This window comes from Lactuca sativa, chromosome 9 (genome assembly GCF_002870075.4).
Source record: "Lactuca sativa cultivar Salinas chromosome 9, Lsat_Salinas_v11, whole genome shotgun sequence".
In the NCBI taxonomy this organism is placed as follows: domain Eukaryota; kingdom Viridiplantae; phylum Streptophyta; class Magnoliopsida; order Asterales; family Asteraceae; genus Lactuca; species Lactuca sativa.
In genome coordinates, this window is record NC_056631.2 from 77025739 (window position 1) to 77048152 (window position 22414).

The 22414-nt window shown below is 33.9% G+C and overlaps 4 protein-coding genes across 5 annotated transcripts; 3 read left to right on the forward strand and 1 right to left on the reverse strand.

Moving 5' to 3' along the window:
* The first annotated feature begins 2271 nt into the window (after positions 1-2271).
* LOC111917997 (uncharacterized) lies at positions 2272-5681 on the forward strand. Its single transcript, XM_023913643.3, has 14 exons — positions 2272-2431; positions 2812-2951; positions 3144-3307; positions 3404-3550; positions 3643-3694; positions 3771-3945; positions 4010-4092; positions 4177-4389; positions 4478-4594; positions 4700-4841; positions 4924-5031; positions 5115-5180; positions 5260-5459; positions 5549-5681. The coding sequence occupies exons 1-14, from the start codon at positions 2377-2379 to the stop codon at positions 5663-5665; spliced, it is 1779 nt and encodes a 592-aa protein (XP_023769411.1). The 5' UTR covers positions 2272-2376; the 3' UTR covers positions 5666-5681.
* A 953-nt stretch (positions 5682-6634) lies between these two features.
* LOC111918030 (dnaJ protein ERDJ2A) lies at positions 6635-10541 on the reverse strand. The gene is made up of 11 exons (XM_023913687.3): positions 10382-10541; positions 9582-9782; positions 9377-9472; positions 9168-9288; positions 8970-9076; positions 8670-8887; positions 8408-8585; positions 8178-8297; positions 7975-8061; positions 7744-7854; positions 6635-7670 (listed from the first exon to the last, which is right to left on the reverse strand). The coding sequence occupies exons 2-11, from the start codon at positions 9765-9767 to the stop codon at positions 6837-6839; spliced, it is 2058 nt and encodes a 685-aa protein (XP_023769455.1). The 5' UTR covers positions 9768-9782; positions 10382-10541; the 3' UTR covers positions 6635-6836.
* A 3574-nt stretch (positions 10542-14115) lies between these two features.
* LOC111918029 (uncharacterized) lies at positions 14116-18086 on the forward strand. 2 transcript variants are annotated; one of them, XM_023913685.2, is made up of 9 exons: positions 14116-14635; positions 15187-15281; positions 15438-15517; positions 15611-15652; positions 16423-16541; positions 16652-16832; positions 16913-17091; positions 17187-17369; positions 17540-18086. In XM_023913685.2, the coding sequence occupies exons 1-9, from the start codon at positions 14184-14186 to the stop codon at positions 17820-17822; spliced, it is 1614 nt and encodes a 537-aa protein (XP_023769453.1). In that variant the 5' UTR covers positions 14116-14183; the 3' UTR covers positions 17823-18086. The 2 variants fall into 2 exon arrangements, with proteins under 2 accessions (XP_023769453.1, XP_023769454.1); XM_023913686.3 differs by having other exon boundaries at positions 14496-14635; positions 15167-15281.
* An 828-nt stretch (positions 18087-18914) lies between these two features.
* Positions 18915-20496, forward strand: LOC111918028 (probable NADH dehydrogenase [ubiquinone] 1 alpha subcomplex subunit 5, mitochondrial). Its single transcript, XM_023913684.3, has 2 exons — positions 18915-19357; positions 20087-20496. The coding sequence occupies exons 1-2, from the start codon at positions 19033-19035 to the stop codon at positions 20284-20286; spliced, it is 525 nt and encodes a 174-aa protein (XP_023769452.1). The 5' UTR covers positions 18915-19032; the 3' UTR covers positions 20287-20496.
* Positions 20497-22414: the final 1918 nt, after the last annotated feature.

Here is a 22414-nt window from a genome sequence, read left to right on the forward strand (position 1 = left end):
TTTCCTTCGTATCGCCTGAAATTTGCATTACTTCTCTAGAGTGACTAGCATGGAATGACACACCAAAATCCATGATCCATGATTCAATTGAGTTTTCAACTGCACATATAAGAGCATCCCCTTCAGATTCTGATGCAATGCTCATTTCATTCTTTCCTTTGTCTACGAGAGCTTTCAGCCATTGATTCTTGAAGTGACCATTTTCTTTCCAGTTCCAACAGATGATGTCCTTCTTGTTCTTTGATACACCTCTCTTCCTCAACTTTGATCTTCCTCTGCCACCACTCCATCTGTTGGACTTCCTTCCTCTTTCTCTGGTACCAAGAAGACTATTAGAGGATTCTCCAACACTTATTCTGCACACATCCTAACCTAGTATTAAGTCACGTATGCCTTTGAATGTCAGCTTGGCACCTCCAGTTGAGCAGTTGACTATTGTCAATATTCCTGACCAATTTTCGAGAAATTATGATAATAGTAGTAATGTTTGGACTTCATCTTCAATTTTAATCTCAACCAATGTCAACCTTGACATGGTTGAATTAAATTCATTAACATTATTAGTCACTAAGCCACCTTCATTTGTCTTCAAATTTACTAATTGTCGAATCAAGTGACCTTATTTGTTGTTGAAGGTTTCTCGTACATGTTAGATAGCGCTTTGATCAACCCATAAAGTGTCTTCTCATTGACAAAATTGTAAGCAACGTTCTTTACCAGTGATAGTCGCACCACACCAATCCTCATGCTTTATTTATTCAACTTTACTTTCGGACAACGATTCATGTAAGTTCTTGGTAGAGATAGTCTTCAATTTTCATTTTCCAGGAACCGAAATCTTTTTTCATTGAACTTTTCGATCTTAACTCTCCTGTCTTTAGTCATAGCTTTGATACCGGTTTTTTTGGGTGACAACAAAACATGTTAAGCACTTTAGACAAATATCAAAACGAACTTCGGTGAACTTGCGAAAAATTATGAAGAACGTAAATAAAAAGAACACAATATTTAACGTGGTTCGGTCAAGACGACATACGTCAACGGGCGAACGAGAAAGAGAGAGATGGATAGATAGATAGATAGATAGATAGAGAGAGAGAGAGGAGGAGGAGGGGGAGGATTTTATTAACTTTTTGGAACTATTACAAGAACTCAAAATTATATCTCACTTTGAGCTCTCACATAAATCTAGCAATTACAATAATGGGGGTATGAGCCTATTTATAAGCAAGCATGGGAAACCTTAACTCTGATGGGCCGATCCATCCATAATTAGCCCATTTAGGGGATACCTTAATTCCCAACCAATCACGGAGTCTCATGCAGACACTTTTGTAACCTTTAACTTCATAAGCATCAACCAAACACATGATGGAGCATCATGATCACTAGTGGCCCGACATCTATCACTTTAGGCAACATCCTTCACTTTGGCGCAACATGCTCATGGATGGAGAAACTTCCATCCATTTGGCGTAACATGCTCATGGATGGCGTAACTTCCATTCACTTGGCGTAACTTTAACTCCAAGTTGCTCCGAACATCCTTTTAGACGATATGTTCCTTTGGCACTTGATCCGTTCATTTGTCAGATGATTCAACGCCTTCTTAGATGATCCGTTTCTTTGGCACTTGCTCCATGAACCATAAGTGCTCCTTTGAGCTCTAAGTGCTCCATTGAACTCAAAATGTTCCATCCAAGTGCTCAACTTGACTCTAAGTGCTCCATGTTAAACAAGACTTCATACCCCAACAGAAGGAAAGCGTCAATGCTTGGTTTTTTTCCGATGAAAGTGGATTCGTTGATGTTGGGTTTTTCGATTAAGGTTTTGCCGACGATGAAGGTGTTGTCGGTGATGCAAGTGTTATCGGTGATTATGGTGGTTATCTACCTCCTGATGAGGAGGTAAAGGAATAAAATTACAGACACAAATGAATAAAGTTTAGGGTAAATTACATATATGGTCCCTACAATTTAGGAAAATAATCATAAAAAAATATTTAAAAAAATATGAAAAAGGGTAAAAATGTAATTTTATTGAAATTTAATGGCATTTTTTGATGCCATGTGTCGGAAGGACCATCTCTGTAATATCCTCAAAACATAAGGAGCAAGTATGTCCATTTTTTTGAAGTAGGACTATATGTGCCTATTTTGCCAAATCATAGGGACATTTTATGTAATTTTGTCAAAAAATAATAGTAATAAAATTACGGGTTGCTTACAAACCCGTTTCTCGAATCTGATAGTATCCAAGATCCATACGACTGAAAATTTGCAAGTTCCCGGCTTCCCGCTCACACTAAAACTGACAAGCCCTTGGTGCCCCTGCCTGCCCCATGGTTGATTCAAAAAGTTTACAGACGTTGCCGCCATGGATGACGTTGATCGCCTGTTCGAGTGCTTCAAATGTGGCATCTCTCCACCTCGTAAGATTCCCTTACCTTTATCTTCAACACACAAACTGATACACTTCTCACGCATCTTTGTGGATCATTTTTGACCTAATCTGGACTCAGGACATGATCATTGAACTGAGATATATTTAATTGCATATACGTTATTTCGATTTGATGCCAAACTTGCAACTTCATATTCCAAAACCGATATATTGGGGACAGAAAACGTTTAGAACAATAATCTGTAGTTCTGTACAACAAGTAGACAAAAGTATATCGAATGTCACGAAGTTTATGGTTTTAGTCCTTTTAAATTTCATTGGTAGATCTGTCTTCTTTTGGGTCCGTTAATTTACTTTCGCATCTTAGTTGCCATGCTACAATCCAATACTTATTGCTTTCTCATTCAGAATCGGCAACAGGAGGAAGGAAAACCAAAAAGAAGAAACTAAAGCAAGATAAATCAAATGAAGATCCATCAACTTCTACGAATCTCACTCCTGAAGGTTCAAACGGGAAAAAACAGCTATCTGCAACAAATATCCAGAATGTAATTCCTTCCCTTTTCCCATCTTTTGGCACCACCATAATGCTGATTTTTTGTTTACTCCCTCTGCTACATCTTTATTCTCCACTTCAAATCTGCAAATACTGTGAATTCTAACATGTAAAACCACAATACATTGTTTAATTCAACACTAAATAAGATCCTCATCAAATTACATATCTTGATTTGTTCCAGTTCTATACACCAACTATTGGAAAAAAGTTTTTCAATAATGGAAGCCAGTTCTCCCCCATTGTTTTCTATGGTTCTCCACAAGGCGTGCCTCCAAAAAAACCAGCCCGGTTATTGCGATTGTTACATGAAATACGTGTTGAACTTGCTGCACAACATAAATCAAGGTTCTTTATAATGATTTCACTCAAACATTTCTTTGATAATCAAGACAAAAGATCCCCTTCACATATTAGTTGTTACTAAACATAACACTTGTGTAGAGATGATGTGTGGGCCACATTTCCAAGGCAAGATGAGGCTATGAAGTATGCAAAAGACTATGAAGGGGTGCATATTTTTAGTTACCAAAATCATGCTAGTGGACAAAGAAGGTTTCTTGTTTCAACATACAAAGAATTTTGGCGAAGGTGCATGATTCAACAACTATCATTATTTATTCATTATAGACTTATAGCTTATAAGTATATGACTGATACGATTTTGCTCCATTTGTTACTAGGTACAAAAACATGAATTCTAAATTTCGTCATCATTACGAAGTCATTCAAGAGGTAATCCAAATCCTTTGTTACATGTCTTATCCTACATGGAATATAACTTATTAGATGAGATTGGTGATACTTATAGGGATTACCATGTCACCTTTACTTTGATTTGGAGTTCAATATAAAAGAAAACACCGAAAAGAATGGGGATGAAATGGTTGATCTCCTTATATTGGTTACTTTTGAAGCCTTGTTTGAGAAGTATTCTATTGAAGGAGACACTAATTGGGTTGTTGAACTTGATTCTTCCACAAAAGGTACATACTTGAGTGTTTGCAATTTATCTATAATTCAATTTTGTAACATGATTTTTATCAACAGATAAGTTTTCTCGCCATTTGATCATTCGTTTACCAGGGGTTGCTTTCAAGGACAACACACATGTTGGTGCATTTGTTACTGAGGTATCAGTAATTCAGTATCACATTTTAGCTTCATATTCAAATTCTTTAACCAGTTGTTATATCAAATTGCTGAATTTCATACAGATATGTTCACGGATACATAGTTCAAGAGGAAAGGATAAAAGATTTGAACAATTATTTATTTCAAAAGACACAAACTTTGCTGATGTCCCTTGTCATCTTTTTGTTGACACTGCTGTGTATTCAAGAAACCGTTGTTTTCGTCTGCATTTATCATCTAAAGCAGGGAAAACTTCAGTTCTTCTTCCCACTGAAAGGTTTAAATGTAAGGAAATGGTAATGCATCGATCCATGGATACTGATAAACGATAATAATATTTTTGAAAATTATTATCAAAATCTAAGTTATGTAATGATTTTATAGAGTGAGGAAGATGTGTTCATGGTATCCTTGATCTGCAATATAGATGCTGAATGTGAAAAGCTTCTAATCTGCAAAACAGATTTAGATTGTGTCAAAGTTTTGCATTTTGATATTGAGGTAAATCCAAATATCCAATTTAAATGTTTATTCATTAAGGACAAAAATGTCATTCTTGAAAAGAAAAGTGATAGTTTTTGTTATCTCATGATTGTTTTATGACAGAAAAACATGGAATTTTATAAACCAATAACAACACGAGAATTTATTCCAACTTCTTGTACAAACGGCTACTTGAGTGGAAAATCACCATTTCCAAGATTAGATGAGTTTGTTGAATTCATTGCTACAATAGGAGATGTACAAGGTTTTTACTTTTTAATATATTTAAAAAGTTAGATTAAATTTAATTTAATATAAACCTAAATGATTATTTTGTTTATTGGTAGGAAAAATTCGAAGCTGGTATTGGTTTTCAGAGTATGGTTTGATGGTGTACAGCATGTTAAGAAACAGATTCTGTGAAAGAATTGGCAGACAACACAAAAGCAATCATGGTAAATAATTTTCAACAAGGGTAGTTCCGGTATTTTATTAAAAAAAAAAAAAAAAAAATGGTTTTGTGATTTTTTTGTTTCAGTGATGTATGTGGTGGACCTACAAAAGGGTGGTTATTATCAGAAGTGCTATGATCCTGATTGCAAAGGTGGAGTTTGAAAAAATCATTTTGTGTTTAAAAAAAATGCAAGAAATAGCAACTCATTGTAATATTTTGATGGTGTTAGGTTATCGATCTCCTATGCGTCCAGTTCCACCAGAAGTGTTTCCTGATAACAATTATAATTACATGGAGGGGGAGGGGCAAAATGGGAATAAAAGTCCCTTGGACATGGACAGCTGTCAGAAAGATGAGTGGTGGCGTGAAGCAATGATGGTTGCAGATAAGGTTGAAAACATGCCAAGAGTGCTTCACCTTGCAAAGGAGGTTTGTTGGTGTTTTTACTTTACATATAAATTTTTAAAAAATTAATTAGTATAAAAAGTCTACATGGATCAAATGTCAATGCCATGTAGGATGCCATGTCAGCAGCACAGGGTGAGGGTGAAGGGTGGGATGAGGATGATGAATGGTGGATGGCTGTGGAAAGCACTGCATCACAGATTGAGCTCTCATACTGCGGACAGGCTTGATTATATATATATATATATATATATATATATATATATATATATATATATATATATATATATATATATATATATATATATATATATATATATATATATATATATATATATATATATATATATATATATATATATATTTCTTGAATAAAATATTGATATTATTGTCTACATAGGATGCCCATGTGTGATACGACAAAGTTTTCTGTTTGTATAAAGCAATTTTACAACTCCAAAAGTTTACCTTGTTTTAAGTTATAAACATCAAGCTTTCGTTGTTTACTAAATTACTAGGTACTACAAAATTATATTTCTAAACTTTTTAGAGTAAATTACAGAAATGGTCCCGGTATTTGTATGCTTGTTTCACTACAAATCCAACTTTTTTTTTTTTTCTAACTATGTGAGCCCTTTGGTTCTATTTTGGTAGGGAGCTATGCAAAATGACTAAATTGCCTTTATTTAATTTTTAAGCTTCTTTTTTATTGAATTTGATTAAAAAATAAAATAAATGTGTTCCCCACCCTATGTGTGTTTGTGCCACATTCCATAGCTTTTCATCTTAAACAATCCATATCATGTGCTACCAGCCTACCACCATCACTAATTGGAAACACAACCGGGTTTTGTGTAAGTTGAGCCTCTCATATTTTATGGGTTTCAAATTTATAATAAAAAAAAAAGGTGAGGATAAGGAAAATCTCTGTAACAAGTTGGAAAAAAAATATAGTTGGAGTGCTAGTGCATTAATCATACAACCTTAGGGACCATTTCTATAACTTAATAATTTTATGAACTAAACATGTTTACAAAGGATCGTCATTTCATGCTAACCATATGTTTATGTCATAGTTTGTAATGGCATAAACATGTAATGTGAACCGCTATGCTCTAACAAACAAAAACGGGAAGTACGTTGCTACATGCATTTAGCACATTAAATCATTCCAAAATTTTCATGAAACATCAACCACATAATATGAAGTTTCTTTGAATAATTGCAAATAAAAAAAGAGATAACTTTCAAATTTCAATCCGCAAGGACCCAAACTGTCATTATGGGTTTCGACTTTCAAACCCTAGTTTACAAAACTAAACCAACCAAAAATGAAATTATCCAAGATTAGTATATGATGATAAACTCTTTTGTAATTCTAACCTAAAAAACAAACTTTTATCATTCATCATCCGAACCCGAACTTGATGCGGCCCCTTTCCCATTTCCCTTGTTTTCCTTTTTCTTATTTTCCTTTTTATTTTTATTACTAGTATCTTCTTCTTCTTCATCATCTTCACTATACTCACTCTCATAATCCTCATCATACTCCTCTTCCTCAACCTCCTCCTCCTCCTCCCCGCCATCCTCCGCCACTTCCTCCACCAATCCGCCACGTGTCCCCGCCCTTGTCCGCTTCACCACCTTAACTTTCACCCCGGTCTTCTTATCACACCCAATCCACGAATCACACAACAAAAAACAAGTCAAATTATAACTCCCTTCACTCGGGGCTTGAAACTTCCCCATGACCAAGCGGGACCCGCTCTTGACTTTCTCAACCGCCTCCCTAACCGCTTTCCCAATCTCTCCAGGGTTTGCCCCGGAACCTTCCATTGACTCCTCTATTGACTTTGAGGCGGCGGTTATGGCGGCTGATTCGTCCATGAAACTGAGTTTTTGCGAAAACCAAACGTTGTTTGAGGTTTGGTCGGCTAGGAGGAACCAATGGTTTTCCTCTTTGTGGAAAGGGTAAAACGGGGAATGTGGTAAAGCACGGGTCAAACCATTGGATCTTTTTAAAGTGACCCATGATTGGACTGTGACTATGTCGCCTTCTTGAATTCCTTCTTCACCTTCGGTCCCACATTTGACTTCGAGTGTGATTGACGGCATCATGGAGAGTACGGATTCAATGTCTTGGATTTCGGTTGGAGAGAAGTTGGCGGTTTCTGAGAGAAAGTCAACGCGGTCAACGGGTGACATGTCGCGAAGATCTTGAAGGGTTTTTATTTTCTGTCAAAAAAAAAAAATGAAACTGTAAGAATTTAATCGTAAATAGTTAATTAATTTTTTTTTTTTTTTTTACCTTTCGGGTGATTTTTTTTATGATGGCCTCGTTGAAATGAGGAAGCTGAAGAAAGGGTGCAATGCCTTCTGAAGAGCCTCCAGTTGGTTTTCTTGCACTAAGAGGAACAGCCTGCATTGACATAAGATATTTGTTTGGTTGGTTGGATGGATGGAATGGAATTAAGAAAACGGAAGGAATCATATTCCTTCCGGAATGGCCGATTCCATTCCATCAGGCTAAATGAATTACCTGAATGATACATTGAGAAAGCTCAACAACACCAACTGCAGGTCTTAGCCACCCATGCCCTTGAGCTGTGCGTGGTATCACTGCCATCTGTATTGTAAACAATAACATTTAGAATATAATCTAAACAGAAACAATCAAAAATTAGAATTTATAAATATGCTTCTATTTTATGTTTAAAAAAAATAATAATAATAAACAATTACCTTCATTAGCTCTTCAAGAAGTCGGGGTGCAAGTTCCACTACACGTTTGAAGTCATTCTGTAATTCTGGGGTTAATGTTGCTGTTTGACGAGTCAAATGAGCTTGAATCAACAACTCTGTCTGAAAAACAAAAAAAAAAAAGGATTAAAGAATTCATTTTTTGTTTATTCCCAAGATATCTAACAAGTAACAAGGGTATGTTGGTCTTTTAATAAAGTTCAAAACTTTACCTTTATTAGTGCTGGATGCTGCTTCCAAAACTTTGCCTGTTCTTGTTTGATATTCTTGAGATCCAAATTCAACTCACTTCTCACTAACATAAAAAGTTTCTGAAGGGGTTCACCATCAGGCCTACGAACTGGAATCTCCATGTATTCAGCAGCCTTGATAAGAACATCCATAACTTTGCTGCAATATCACAAATCACACCTTAAAACAGCAACATACTTACCCAAAATAGAAAGAAAAAAGAAGAAGAAGAATATTTCATACCTAGGGGCCAATGAAGGTTTCATGAAGTAATAGTAAGCAGATAGTGTTTGATGCATCACATAATTTCCAGTATACTTTGAAGATCTTGATAAATATGCAACAGCCACCACTAATGGAAGTAGAATACAAACACCAACAATCCATAGTAATAGTATTCCACCAGATGCACCTTCTATGTTTAAAAGAAATTGAGGAAGAGCTATTCCCATTTGAAACCCCTAAACCACAAATGTTGAAATCTTTCAAAAAAAAAAAGTAAAGTAATAAACTTTATTCAAGATGATTTGTAAGATGTGACACCTGTCGACCATCTGGATGACCATATTTTTCAAAGTTTTCACGGGAGATTGGATCTGTAAGTGCTTGATATGCCTTAGCAATAGATTCCACAAAATATTTGTGGGCATCTGGATAAAAAAAATGTATAGTAATCATCAGTAAAAAGTTAAAACAACTGGAGGTTTTAATTCAGGGATGAAAGTTATGAACAAGATCAACCTGGATCTGGATTTTTGTCAGGATGGTATTGAACAGAGAGTCTTCTATATGCTTTCTTTATTTCAGAATCAGAAGCTCCAGGTTGTAATCCAAGAATGTTAAATGGTTCAAATACTTGAACCTGATTGAAGAAAAACCAGTTACTTCACAATTTGCATGATTCTTGAATCAAAAGATAAGAATGGATTTTATATAACAAAATTACTTACCTCACGATTTATTGTCTTGATATAGTACACAAGGACACCCATGATGATCCAAAACAATACCAATGTCAAGTTACTCCATGTTGAGAAGTTTGAGATCTGTTAATATAATTAAGATCAGGAATATCTGAGAATTGTATATTCATTTTTGTGTATTGCATGAAAAAGTCAAAAACTATAAAAAAAAATCTTAAAAGAAGATGATTACCTTTTTGAATATTGATTTGCGATATTTTCCTGATCTGGAGCAAACAGAGCACTGGCAGTTGATGCTCTTTTCTTTCTTTGAGGCAGCACGACAAAGCTGCATGATTGTATATGGTACAAGCGGCAGTGCAATCATCGTTAAAATGAAGATTGGGAAGAGTCCACTGTTCTCCTCCGAAGCAGCCATTGGAACCTTTTGTCGCTACAAGTTTAATGATATGAAGATTAAACAGTGAGTAAAAGTTCTGAAGTTTCCTTGATTCAGTATCAGATTTTGTTCTGATTGTTGATAATGAATTTCATCAGAGGATCATGCACATTTTTGTTTTTCAGAATTCTATCAACTTAAAAGGACGTAAAATACCCAATCGCGTAGAGCAGAACCGGAATTACTCGTTAGAAAGTTCGAATAAAAAAATTACGATCATGCAACTAATTTCGTCGGAGAATGTTAGATCAAATCGAATTCGAAACAATCATACATCGAGCACAATCGAATCGGGATAATCGTAACATAAGCCTAGATGTTCATCAACGATCAAACACATATCAATCAAATTGGTTTATAATTGACGGAAGTTCAATTCAATAAGAGGATTGAAACTAAACCCGCTGAAAAACATATCAACATAGAGATCCCCAACTTTTAGATACTGTATAAGGTGAAATTTGTACGAAATATCAAAACCCACAAAACCCTCTAATAAACAGCTGATACACTACCTAAACGAGCAAATTGCTTCGATAATTGATGACGATTAACAGGTACGTGTTATGAATTGGGTGTAGATGCTGATTTACCTATAATTGAGATGGAATTGAGAGAGATCTGCCGATTATACTCTAGGGCAGGAGCATGAAAATGGTGGACGAAGGTTTTTGTGCAGTGAGCGTCTCTTCTTGCTGTTTCTATAATAGTGTGGGGAATAATATCCAGATCCAGTATTAAACGGATGCGTTCTTAAATTATCGGATACTATAAACGGATACTATAACCACTTGGCATGCCCAAGGGAAATTTTAGACCGGCGGCGAAGTGAGATTTTTTTTTTGGTCCCTCTTGTTTGTGAAAAAAAATTAGAACTTTGGTCCATTTTTTTTTTTTTTTTTGTTTTTTTTTTTTTTTTTTTGTTTTTTTTTTTTTTTTTGTTTTTGTTTTTTTTTTAAATTGTACCGGTAGTCTAAAATAAGATTTTATTGAAGGTTTGGTCTAAAACTATTTAAATTTTTTTTAAATGTTATATTATGTAACACCTGCTTTTCAGGTATTTACATCTTTGGTCATTGTGTCAAAAAATGGTTGCATTTTCAGCCCGTACGCTAGGCGTCCGTGAGGTATGCGTAGCGTACCTGATCGAAACTTGGAACACACGATCCTCTCTAATACGTTTGGCGTACTAAGCCAAACCTTAAACCTAAATTTTAGGGTTTCACCCCTATTTAAACAATCTTATACCTCCCTTGGACCTTCTAAGATAGCTTCCACTCCTTCCAAACATAATCTCGAGTCTCATTCCTTGTGTGTGAAGATTTTGAAGCTTTTGGTGATTTTGGTGCTTTCTTGTCGAAGAAGAAGGTCATTGAAGAAGGTGGTGTTGCACAAGCTTGTGGATCTAAAAACTACTTCACACTGTACATCTTTTGAAGGCATAAAGTCCATATCTTTTTTTCAATTTAGGGTTGATTATATAAAATAATATTTTTTTTCCATATTAAACCTTAAATTTTTTTTCTGAAAAAAGCTTTTACATGTTTTTTCTTTGGAAAAGAATTATATAATACCTAAAAATTAACGTAAACCTGTAGAAAATGGTCAAATCGAAAAAAATAAAAATATAAAGGTCTTTTTTGAAAAAGTTAAAGTTAAACGTTAATAAGAAAAAAATGGAATATACAACTTTTTTCTACAATTAATTCTTGGTAATGTTTAGCAATAAATCTAAGAAAAAACATCATAAATGGTCCCCGTGGTTTCCCAAAATCTGAAATTTAATCCTCGTGGTTTAAAAATATCATAGATGCTCTCTGTGTTTTCAAAGCTTTTGATATTTGGTCCTTTTTGCTAACTCCGTTAGCTTTTCACCATTAAATGAAGAATATTTTTGTTATTTAACTATCCAGGGACCTTTTACGAGATTTTTTTTAATTAAATTAAATATCCAAGGTCTCTCTCTCTCTCTATCTCTCTCTCTCTCTCTCTCTCTCTCTCTCTCTCAAATGAAAGTTGGAGCCATGATTCTACCGCAATTTGTTCCTCTTCATCTTGATATTCAAGCTCCCTAGTTCCTACACTTTAAGAATCGTTCCCTTCAACTCCTCTCACTTGGTTCTGGAAATTTTATTAGAAATAAGATCAGGATTTTTAAAGCTGTGATACTCCATATCCCTACTTTCTTCCCCAAAATTATATCAAATAGGAATGGGGAAGGGACACCCCCAACAGTTTTTTACCCCAAGAGATTTGGGGCTATGTCAACGGTTACCAGCAAACTCGATGAACCTTAAAGCAAGAAGGCTTAAATTTGATCTGAGTATCGAGATACAATTTGGGTTTTTTCTTCATCTAAACTTTATGATCGATTGGGGGAGCAAACAGGAATGATCTTTGTTTTGTACATCATAAAAATTGGAGGAGTAATAGAAAGCCAAACAAAGGAAGGGAGTCAATTTAAGGTTTACCTTCAAATCAGAAAACCCTTCGAACTTCTCGGCCGAAGAAGTCGAAATGGAATCTAAAGAAAAGAAGCAGGTGAAGTGATGTCATTTAGTGCCATCATACCCTTGAGGGTCTCGACTCTTCAACCCTAATCTCAGGGATTTTGAATCAACTGAAGGCATATAGACTCATCTCTATCTTCAAATACTCAATTCAACAAGTGGAGGAAACACATATGTGAATGAAAACAATAAATATGTTGACGTTCTTGTTCTTGTTGGGATTTGGAGAAAGAGAAACATCGAATTACATAATCTAGAAACATCGATGTTAGTGATTGGTTTACGAACTGAATGCAACTATTTTCAGTAAAAATTCAATTTTCAGCAAGCATATCAGGAACCATTCGATTTTCGATTCTGATTATTAGCAAGCAATCGATTTTACTCACAGGAATGAAAAACGACAGCTTAAAAGATGGTAAAAACGCAACGATATATATAAACTTCAGATTTGAGGAAACCACGGGGACCATTTATGATGTTTTTTCTAAATCCAATAAACAAGCGAACAATTTGAAGCTATTACACAATATCAACTTATTAGCCTCTAATCTCATTATGTGTTTTTGAAATATGAAATGTTTTTGAAAGAAAGTAATAGTTGAAATGAAACTATTGATCTCATTACATTATGCGAATACATATCTAGTTTGGAATCGGTTAATCTAATTCACATTTTACAATCTATATATTATTTGTGTATTTGTATTTGTATTTTTTAGTTTTTATTTATATATACATACATTTGAATTTAAATGTGGTGTTTATTGTTTTATAGCAAATCACTTATTATTAATATTTATGTTATTTTTCTTTGTTAATTGTGTATTACACGGGTTATAACATAATGTTACAAAAAAATAAAACCACTATTTATACACACTTGAAGGGCAAAATGGGTTGAAAAAAGGCACAAACACCTATATACATATAGTTCTAGAAATTTTAGTTTTCTTGAAAGGACCCAACTTATTGTTTGATATGAGCCGGTCCCTTTTTAAAAACAACCATATAACTTGGTCGAACTCGGTTGCAACATACATATTGGTTCTCTTGAAGCCCGTTTTGCGCAAGTTCTAGACCATAATAGAAAAACGGGTCAAGTGTCCATAGTATTAGTTAACGGTGTAAAAGATCCGAGCCGAGCCCGAGCCTGACCAAGCTCGTGCTTAGCTCATTTAATATTAAGTGAGCCCGAGCTCGATTAAATCCTTAAAATGAAGCTCGAGCTCAGCTTGTGGACAATTTAGTGGGCTTGTGAACCTAAACGAGCTTAATATGAGTCTCTCTCTCTCTCTATATATATATATATATATATATATATATATATATATATATATATATGCTCATTTAAGCTCGCGAGCCCACTAATTGAAGCTCGGTTCGAGCTCGTTTAATACACGAGCCACATATTTAGGCTCGAGTTTGCCTCAGGCTCGTTTAATTCGATCTCGGGTCGAGCTTTTAACGAGTCGATCCCGAATAGTTCACGAGCAGCTCGACTCACTTACACCCCTAGTATTAGTAATAGACTTGCACAAAAGGACCGGTCTCATACCGAACCCAAAAAGGACGAACGGAAAGACCGTGAAACCAGATAAAAAAACCGAGACCGAAAGGGACCAGTTTGAGAAAAGACCGGACAGAGACCGAACCGACTGCAAAAAAACCGGACTGTTTCGAAACCGATCCGAACCACAAATGTGCAGGTCTAATTAGTAATGATACTCGATGGTCCAATATAATCTCTAATAGCGGGCTTCAAAAGAGCCCATAGGCCCAAGCTGATTTTCTTTTTCTTTTGTCGGAAATCGGAAATGAAGATAAAATGTTCAACGTAATCTCATTCACATCGCTCGCACGCCGGCGATAACGAAGAAAACCAATGGGCTCTGCAACCGAACACCGTCGTCTTCCCCGCCACAACCACTGCGTAAACAACATCTCTCATTTTATCAAGTCCACCGCCACAAATATCTCATCTATCTTCATCCCTAAAACTCCGAATTTAATAAACTCCGTTTCTTCTTCACCCAACATATTGCTCCCCTTTCCGCTCTCCCTACCATCTATATCGTTATCTGATTCTTCTCCGACTGATCTGGATTCCTTTTCTTCTTCTACGAGTCCCTCCGCCTCATCTTCATCAGCCAGGAGTATGTCGTCGGAGTCGACCAGCTCAGGGTTTCCATCGACTGTGAGGATTTCTAATTTGAATTCGACAGGAAATGGCGGTGGACCGGCGTTTGTAGGTCAGGTTTTTAGTATGTGTGACCTTTCGGGAACGGGTCTCATGGCTGTTTCTACCCAGTTTGATATCCCCTTTATCTCCAAAAGGTATTAACCTCCCTCCTTCCCTATTCTCCAAAAGTTAATATGAGTTGGTGTATCCTATTTTTTATACATAATCTTAAACTCAAACAATTGCGCAACGTTAAATTTTAGCTTCTGTTAGTAGGGAATTTGAATTTGATCTGCCATTGAACATTGTTTACCTAGCCTTTTTAGGTGATGCATCTAGCTAATGCTATTCTGTTGGGATTATTACCAAAAGTGCTGATAGGAACAGTGTATTTTGCATAATCATATACATTGATTTCACAATAGGAAAATTCTTGTTACCACATAACATTTAGGGTTCTGTGAGAATAAAGTATGCTTTGAAAATCTTTAGGACTTTGGATGATAGTTATTTGCTAGTACTTTCTAAACAACAAGACATGTGTTTTGAATGATTTAATGATCCTATACCACATGAAATAAATAAAATAGCATTAGCATATGCATGATACAAGAATGTTGGATCTATTCTCTTAAAATTTTGTTGTCTGGTTTCTTCTCTCCCCATTATATATCACATATTTCTAGGTGTTTCTTTCCACTCACAGAACACCACAATGGCTTAAAAAGATGTTTCAAGCAGTTATAAAGAGTGAAAGAAATGGCCCTGTTTTCCAATTCTTTATCGATCTAGGAGATGCAGGTACTACTCTACAACTTCTTTTCAAGATTTTGCTTAAAGATAGTATTTTTTTTATCTGTTCAGCTCCCTTAACTTCATATTTATATTCATTAAACACCCCCAAAATACTTCTTACACAATGGATAATAATTGCATTTTTATTACCTTTTCTTTCAGTTTCATATGTCAAACGACTAAGTATTCCCAGTGGGGTTGTTGGAGCCTGTCGCCTTGATCTAGCATATGAACATTTTAAGGTATAATTCAATCAATTATCAATCTTTATAATTCATTTTCTTTACAACATTATTATTCATCGGTTTTATGTAAATCCTTTTAATTATTTACAGGAAAAACCTCACTTGTTCCAGTTCATTCCAAATGAGAGACAGGTTAGACAACTCAGATTTTATTTTTGAAGTCATGATGTCATAAGATAATCCAGTAAATTATAATAAATGGTCCCTAAATGTTACCTTTTTTTTTTTGGTTGCAATAGTAGTCTTTATATGTTTTCTACTGCATTTTTTATCGTTTTTTGAGGTTTTTGTAAAGTATGTGCTCTTTATTTTGATTTTGAAGGAACCTTATGGTTTGGTCTGTTTTAAGTCATTATTATAATATTCCATAGTTAAAATATAACAAATATCTATTTAAAAAATCAGATAAAGGGTCATATAGCTGTTCTACTTGGAACAAAGAACAAAGTCACAAACACCAATATCTTTAAGAAACATTAGAATAAGAAGAGTGAATTACATTTTTGGTCCCTGAGTATAGTTGATTTTTTATAATTTTGGTGCTATTTTTGTCTTTATCTGAGGTACTTATAATGTTTTTGGTCATGTTCCAAGTAAAATGATCATTTTTGGTCCCTGGAGTATAGCTGATTTTTGCAATTTTGGTCCCAAATATATAGTTATTTACTTATTTACTCGGAATAGGGAACAAAAACCTCAAATAAGGACCAAAATTGAAAAAAATCAGCTATACTCAGGGACCAAAAAAGTAGTTTACTCGAACAAGAACCTTTATAGTTAAGAAATATCAAAACCAGGACCAAAATCGTAAGAAAAAACTTTTTAGGACCAAAAATGCAAAAAACAACGATACCCAGGGACCGTTTTTGTAATTTTCTCAAAGTAGTATGATCTTTATGCAGGTCAAGGAAGCAAACAAACTTCTTAAGAACAGACGAAAGAAAAAGAAATTCGAAGGAGTTCCAGTTTTCACTGCACAAAACTTAGACATTGCAATAGCCACATCTGATGGAATTAAGTGGTAATTACTATCTAATTATTTATGTTCTTTATTCAATAAAAATCATTCATGACATAGTAATAGTTTCTTATTCATCTCAAAATATCTTCCTTCCATTTCCATCTTATTAGGTATACTCCATATTTCTTCAATAAAAGCATGCTAGATGACATTCTAGAAGATTCCGTTGACCAACATTTCCATTCCTTAATTCAGACACGACATTTACAAAGGCGTCGCGATATTATTGATGACAGTATGGGCTCAGATTTGCTTGAAGACAATACAGACAACGTGTGGGAACCCCCTGAGGTATAAATTTTAATGAAAAAAAAAAGATGAATAAATTTAAACGGTTTACGGGTAATTTGGTAATTTGATGACACATACAGGTTCAGGAGGTTTTGGATGAAATTGGTGCTCCTTCTATACCATTAAGTGTTATTACAAAAGCTGCAGAGATACAGCTTTTGTATACAGTGGATAAAGTGATTCTTGGAAATAGGTGGTTGAGAAAAGCCACTGGAATTCAACCCAAGTTCCCGTATGTGGTTGACTCATTTGAGAAAAGGTAACGAGGGTATTTACGTCTTTTTGCTTATCGGATAAAAAGTTGCGACTTTTGTCTTATTATTGACATGACACAATATGTTTATATTGTTGCAGGAGTGCAGCTTCTGTTCAAAGGGCATCCATGTTACCTCATGATGGAATTCCTGATTCCGATTCCGATTCCGACAACAAACAACTCCAGCTTAAAACAGGATTCCATTCCCCCTTTGGAGATTGGTTCACTAATCCATGGTTAAAACCACTTCAGGATCATGATCATAACCTTTCAGACAAAAGGTGACACCCAAAATACTAAATTACAATTTTAGTCCCTGTAGTATACCCAAAACGACAAGTTCAGTCAAATTTATCATTGTGGTTTCATTTTGTTGCTTATATGGTTCCTCCAATGATACGTTTACAAAATTACAAATTTACCCTCATTTTGTCCTTTTGTTGTCTACCAGTGTGAAAGAAGAAGCGCACCCGAATCCTTTTCTTCCAAAAATCACGATGGTTGGTGTTGCAACAGGTGAGGCGGGGCCCATGAGCAAGGCGACTTTGAAAAAAACAATGGATGATTTAACAAAAGAATTGGAAAACACAGATGATGGGAACAATGGGTTTAGTGAAAGTAAATATGATAATGAAAGGGACCCGCTTTTTGTGGCGAATGTGGGTGATTATTATTCGGGTTTGTCGAAAGCTAGTTCGGCTAGATGGGTCCGCCCTCGATCCGCCAGAAGCTAAGTTTTTTTTTCAGGGTGTGTTTGGCAAAATTAGCTGTCAGCTGGAAGCTGTAACTTTTGTTTTTGCAAAAGCAACGTTGAGATTTTAGGTGTAAAATTACATAAAACATAAAAGTTTAAAAGTTACTAAAAGCTCGTTTTGCCAAACATGTGATTAGAGTAGGAATTGGATAATTTGGTAATTAGTTGATTTGTAAATGTATATTATGATAATGATTGTTGTGTTGTAAGATGGGATTTCTTAAATTATTGGTTAGATTAATAATAGTCGAGCATGGTGTGGTTTTGATGTGGTTGGTTGACTATCGAGAGTCAAAATCAAGATCTTTAAGGCATCAAAAAGAAATAATATTACTAGGTAATGTTGTAGAGAAATATAGGTTTTTGAATTATACTTGACTAATCAAATACATTTACAAATTTCACGTTACTTATGATAATAATTGTGAAAAAATTATGTTGTCATTATGGATAATTAAATATAAATGTGTAATTACTATGGATATATAAAAAAGTATGTATTGTTAAAAACTAAATGGTATAATTGGCGTAAGACATTCTCAAGGGGTTTGAGATTACTTATTTAAAGTGCTTACTAGTGAGCATTGTTTGGTATCAATAATAAACAGTTTTAAGTTTTTTGGATTAAATTAAATAAAAGCTTATTGTTAAAACAAATAAACGATTTTTTGATTAGTTTTTCTTCTAACTTATTTGACAATACTCGGAATTTATTTGAAAGTGTTATCATGTATTGAAATCAATCTACCATCTTAGTAATGTTTAACCCTAAAAACCTATATGGATCGTAACCTTGCTTTTTAATGACCAACAATGTATATGTCAATTTACAAAAAAATATTGATTTATCTATTATTATTATTATTATTATTATTATTATTAAGTAAACAATTCCAAAAGATTATTGTTACATAGGATGACCTATTTGGCTATTTATCCTCAAATTTGTTATTATTATTATTATTATTATTCTAAAATAAATGTTATTATAAAAAAAATATTGTGGAGTAATTTTCGTGTAAATAGCATAAAGCCATAAACCATCATATAAATGGGCCGACGGGTATGATCCATTTCGTAAACGGTAATCTGCAATTCTAATTTCTACACAGCACAAAATCGCTCATCGCTTCCAGTATCCGAGCACCAAACAGGGTGGGAGAGAGATCCATAGAAAGTGAGAGAGAAAGATGTTTCTGCGGAGGTTTGCTCGGCCATCGTCATTGATGATGATGGCCAGGGTGAAGGAAACAACGGGGATCGTCGGTCTCGAGGTGGTTCCTAATGCAAGGGACGTGCTAATTGGTCTTTACAACAAAACCCTAAACGAGATCCAGCGTGTACCTGAGGACGAAGGCTATCGGAAGGCCGTTGAGAGCTTCACGCGCCACCGATTGAAGGTATGCCAAGAGGAAGAAGATTGGGAAGTCATTGAGAAGCGACTTGGTTGTGGTCAAGTTGAGGAACTCATTGAAGAAGCTCAGGATGAGCTCAAACTCATTGACAAAATGATCGGTACCAATTCCCTCTCTCCCTCTCTTTTAAACAAATCCTTCAATTCGATCAATGATAAATTGACGATGAGTATTAGTCAAATCATAGAGATGAATTAGGTATTTTGTTTGATCTACTGTTACTGATGGCTTTTGTGGGTACATACATTTCATTTCACAGGTTATACGAATTTAGTTAGTGTTTTGTAGTTGGACTTGAATTGGTGAATAGTTAGTTCAAATCTTCAACTGATGTTTCTTCAATTCTGGCCCTAGGCCACAGCATCTATGTTAGCTTTCCTGATTGAATCATGTAAAATTCATGGTGTTCTTGGTTTGACTTGTAAAATTTCTCTCTTTTTTCTGCTACATATTGATCTATTTCTCTCATAATTGTAATTCTAATTCTCATCACCTAAAGTTTATTTATTACTAATCTCTTCTCCACACTCCACTTACTAATTCAATGCAGTGAATATCTGAATATATTCCTACAAGTTCCAAAATGACATTTAGAACACAACACATGAAAACAATACCAACAATTCTCCTGTTGTGAAACTAATGCACATGATTTTACACTGCTTACTGTTTCTATCAACTTTTTTGGCAACAATTCCAACAGAACTTCATTTCAAATCATTGGCTTCCTGGTTTTTAGCTCGAGTAATCTTATATCTTCATTTCCTACAATTACAATTTTGTAATAAAGAACCAAAATGCATTGACATCTTTTGGTACCAAATTGCAGAGTGGGACCCATGGGGTGTACCCGATGACTACGAATGTGAAGTAGTTGAAAATGACGCTCCTGTCCCTAAGCATGTTCCACTACACCGACCTGGTCCACTTCCTGAGGAGTTTTACAAGACTCTGGATGCTATCATGACTGGAAAATTGGAGCCTCCTGCTAAAAAAGATGAGTCAGCAATCCCTGCAAGTTCCCAATGAGCAACAAATCATGCTTCTTTCTTTCCGGGTTTGTTTCTATTTATAGAAAGCTGAAATCTTTGCTATTTTCAGAATTATTGTTCATGTTTTGTCTGAATAACTAAGTGTTTGGAGGCTAATAAACACAGATTTGGCTGGTGGTGTCCACTATGTTTTCTGTAGGGGCTGTTTCTATTTGATTTAATGGCTTAATACTTAATTTGGATAGAATGACTTAATGGGTTAAGCCAAAAAGCATGGCTTTATGCATTAAGACACTTACTTTTTCCCTTTTTAGTCCTCTCATATTACAATTGATGAATATTGTGAAATTTGTTTTTTGGAATGTAAGGGTAAAATGGTCATTTAGTGTGAGAAAATAAAAGAAATAGCTACAAGGAAATAATTGAAAAACATATTCATAGAATTTTCTAATATTGATTTGTGAGATTCTTCCTAAACACCATGAAACATATTCTATCTTGTATAAATAAATAAATAAATGTTTTCATAAAATATGGATTTGTATTATTTACAGTTCATTCTTGATTAAAATGTAATGTCTATAAGTTGCAAACCATTAATTCTCATCTAATTAAAGTTTTATATCAGGGGAACAGAAAAGTAAGCATTAATATTGGATAAAAGTAGGGAAAAGAAATGTAACCTTATATGTTGATAAGTTGGATGATTATGAACAAATTAGTGGTAAAAATTGTTGGAATATATGATATAGAAATAAGAAATGGGAAGATTATTAAGTAGTTACCAATGTTTGTATTTATATTAAAATTTCGTTATGGATTATGGATTATGGATTATGAAGTCGCCTTGAGAAAATAGTATTTTTAATTCATTAATAAGGTGATACTAAACATTAAGTAAGAATTCTATATATTGAAAAGTAGGTTGCTATAACTGAAAATAGGACACCTAAATGTCATGATGTATCAAGTGAACGTAATGGGATAATGTTTAAAATGAAAACATAGTGATTACAATAAAATAAAGTTTCAAAACTCTGAATAAATTCAACGAAATAAAATTGATCAAATGTTTTTCTTGTAATTACAAAACCTCACCCTCCCTATTTTATTTGTATGATGTATTTATATATTAGCATCTTTTTAGTTTTATAAAATTTATCTGTTAAAAAAAAACCGACAGATGATATATCTAATGATTAAAGGATGTTAATAACCTTGAACAAGTGATGGAATTCGAAGTATTCGGTGGTGGTCTCCTTATAGATCAAGACTAATCTACATATACGAATTCATGTCTATTTATGAATCTTTATGATAAAACGGGGGAAAAAAAAGTCATGAACAGAGATTCATGGCGTGAAGAAAGAATTGAGTACCATAGAGGCATTTTCACACACTCTACATCACGATGACGAAGACAACCAGTACCAAATGGACCATAGGATTATCAATTATGAGTTCAAACGTATACGTGTAAAAACCGTATCTTTTTCATACAAATTAATTCATGTTAAGATGATTATTGTACCTAATTTTTGCAATAATTATTGATCATTCAAACGTGAATTTTAATAAATTTATTTGTGAATCACTATGAATTCATTTGTGTATGAATTAGTAAATTTAGTAAGATTTTTGGATATAAATATTTATTTGAATTACATGTAAATTCGATATGTCTAGATCAACGTTTATATATATATATATATATATATATATATATATATATATATATATATATATATATATATATATATATATATATATATATATATATATATATATATATATATATATATATATATATATATATATATATATATATATATATATATATATGTGAGACGGCCTAATTTTGTGAGACCGTGAGACGCATTTTTTTATTTTATTTTTTAATTTTTTTTAGTTAATTCAAGTTCTGAAAATAATATTTAAAAAAAGAATTTTTTGATTTTTTCATTTATTTTGCATTTTAAAATTATTTTTAGATTTGGTCTCACGGTCTCACAAAATTAGAATGGTCTCAAATGAACCTGAATATATATATATATATATATATATATATATATATATATATATATATATATATATATATATAAGATAATTAAAAAATACATATTAGGATTACATATTAGAGATCCAATCAACAAATAAAACATGTC

What these genes read in the sequence shown, in the direction of transcription:
- LOC111917997 (XM_023913643.3), top strand. Translation starts at nt 2,377, where the DNA reads ATGGATGACGTTGATCGCCTGTTCGAGTGCTTCAAATGTGGCATCTCT. An exon ending in TACAAAGAATTTTGGCGAAG is followed by an intron (nt 3,551 to 3,642) that starts GTGCATGATTCA and finishes ATTTGTTACTAG; the next exon opens with GTACAAAAACATGAATTCTA. An exon ending in ACAACACAAAAGCAATCATG is followed by an intron (nt 5,032 to 5,114) that starts GTAAATAATTTT and finishes TTTTTGTTTCAG; the next exon opens with TGATGTATGTGGTGGACCTA.
- LOC111918030 (XM_023913687.3), bottom strand. Translation starts at nt 9,767, where the DNA reads ATGGCTGCTTCGGAGGAGAACAGTGGACTCTTCCCAATCTTCATTTTA. An exon ending in AGCATCCAGCACTAATAAAG is followed by an intron (nt 8,298 to 8,407) that starts GTAAAGTTTTGA and finishes TTTGTTTTTCAG; the next exon opens with ACAGAGTTGTTGATTCAAGC. An exon ending in TTTCTCAATGTATCATTCAG is followed by an intron (nt 7,855 to 7,974) that starts GTAATTCATTTA and finishes ATGTCAATGCAG; the next exon opens with GCTGTTCCTCTTAGTGCAAG.
- LOC111918029 (XM_023913685.2), top strand. Translation starts at nt 14,184, where the DNA reads ATGGGCTCTGCAACCGAACACCGTCGTCTTCCCCGCCACAACCACTGC. An exon ending in ACATCTGATGGAATTAAGTG is followed by an intron (nt 16,542 to 16,651) that starts GTAATTACTATC and finishes CCATCTTATTAG; the next exon opens with GTATACTCCATATTTCTTCA. An exon ending in GTTGACTCATTTGAGAAAAG is followed by an intron (nt 17,092 to 17,186) that starts GTAACGAGGGTA and finishes ATATTGTTGCAG; the next exon opens with GAGTGCAGCTTCTGTTCAAA.
- LOC111918028 (XM_023913684.3), top strand. Translation starts at nt 19,033, where the DNA reads ATGTTTCTGCGGAGGTTTGCTCGGCCATCGTCATTGATGATGATGGCC. An exon ending in ACTCATTGACAAAATGATCG is followed by an intron (nt 19,358 to 20,086) that starts GTACCAATTCCC and finishes ACCAAATTGCAG; the next exon opens with AGTGGGACCCATGGGGTGTA.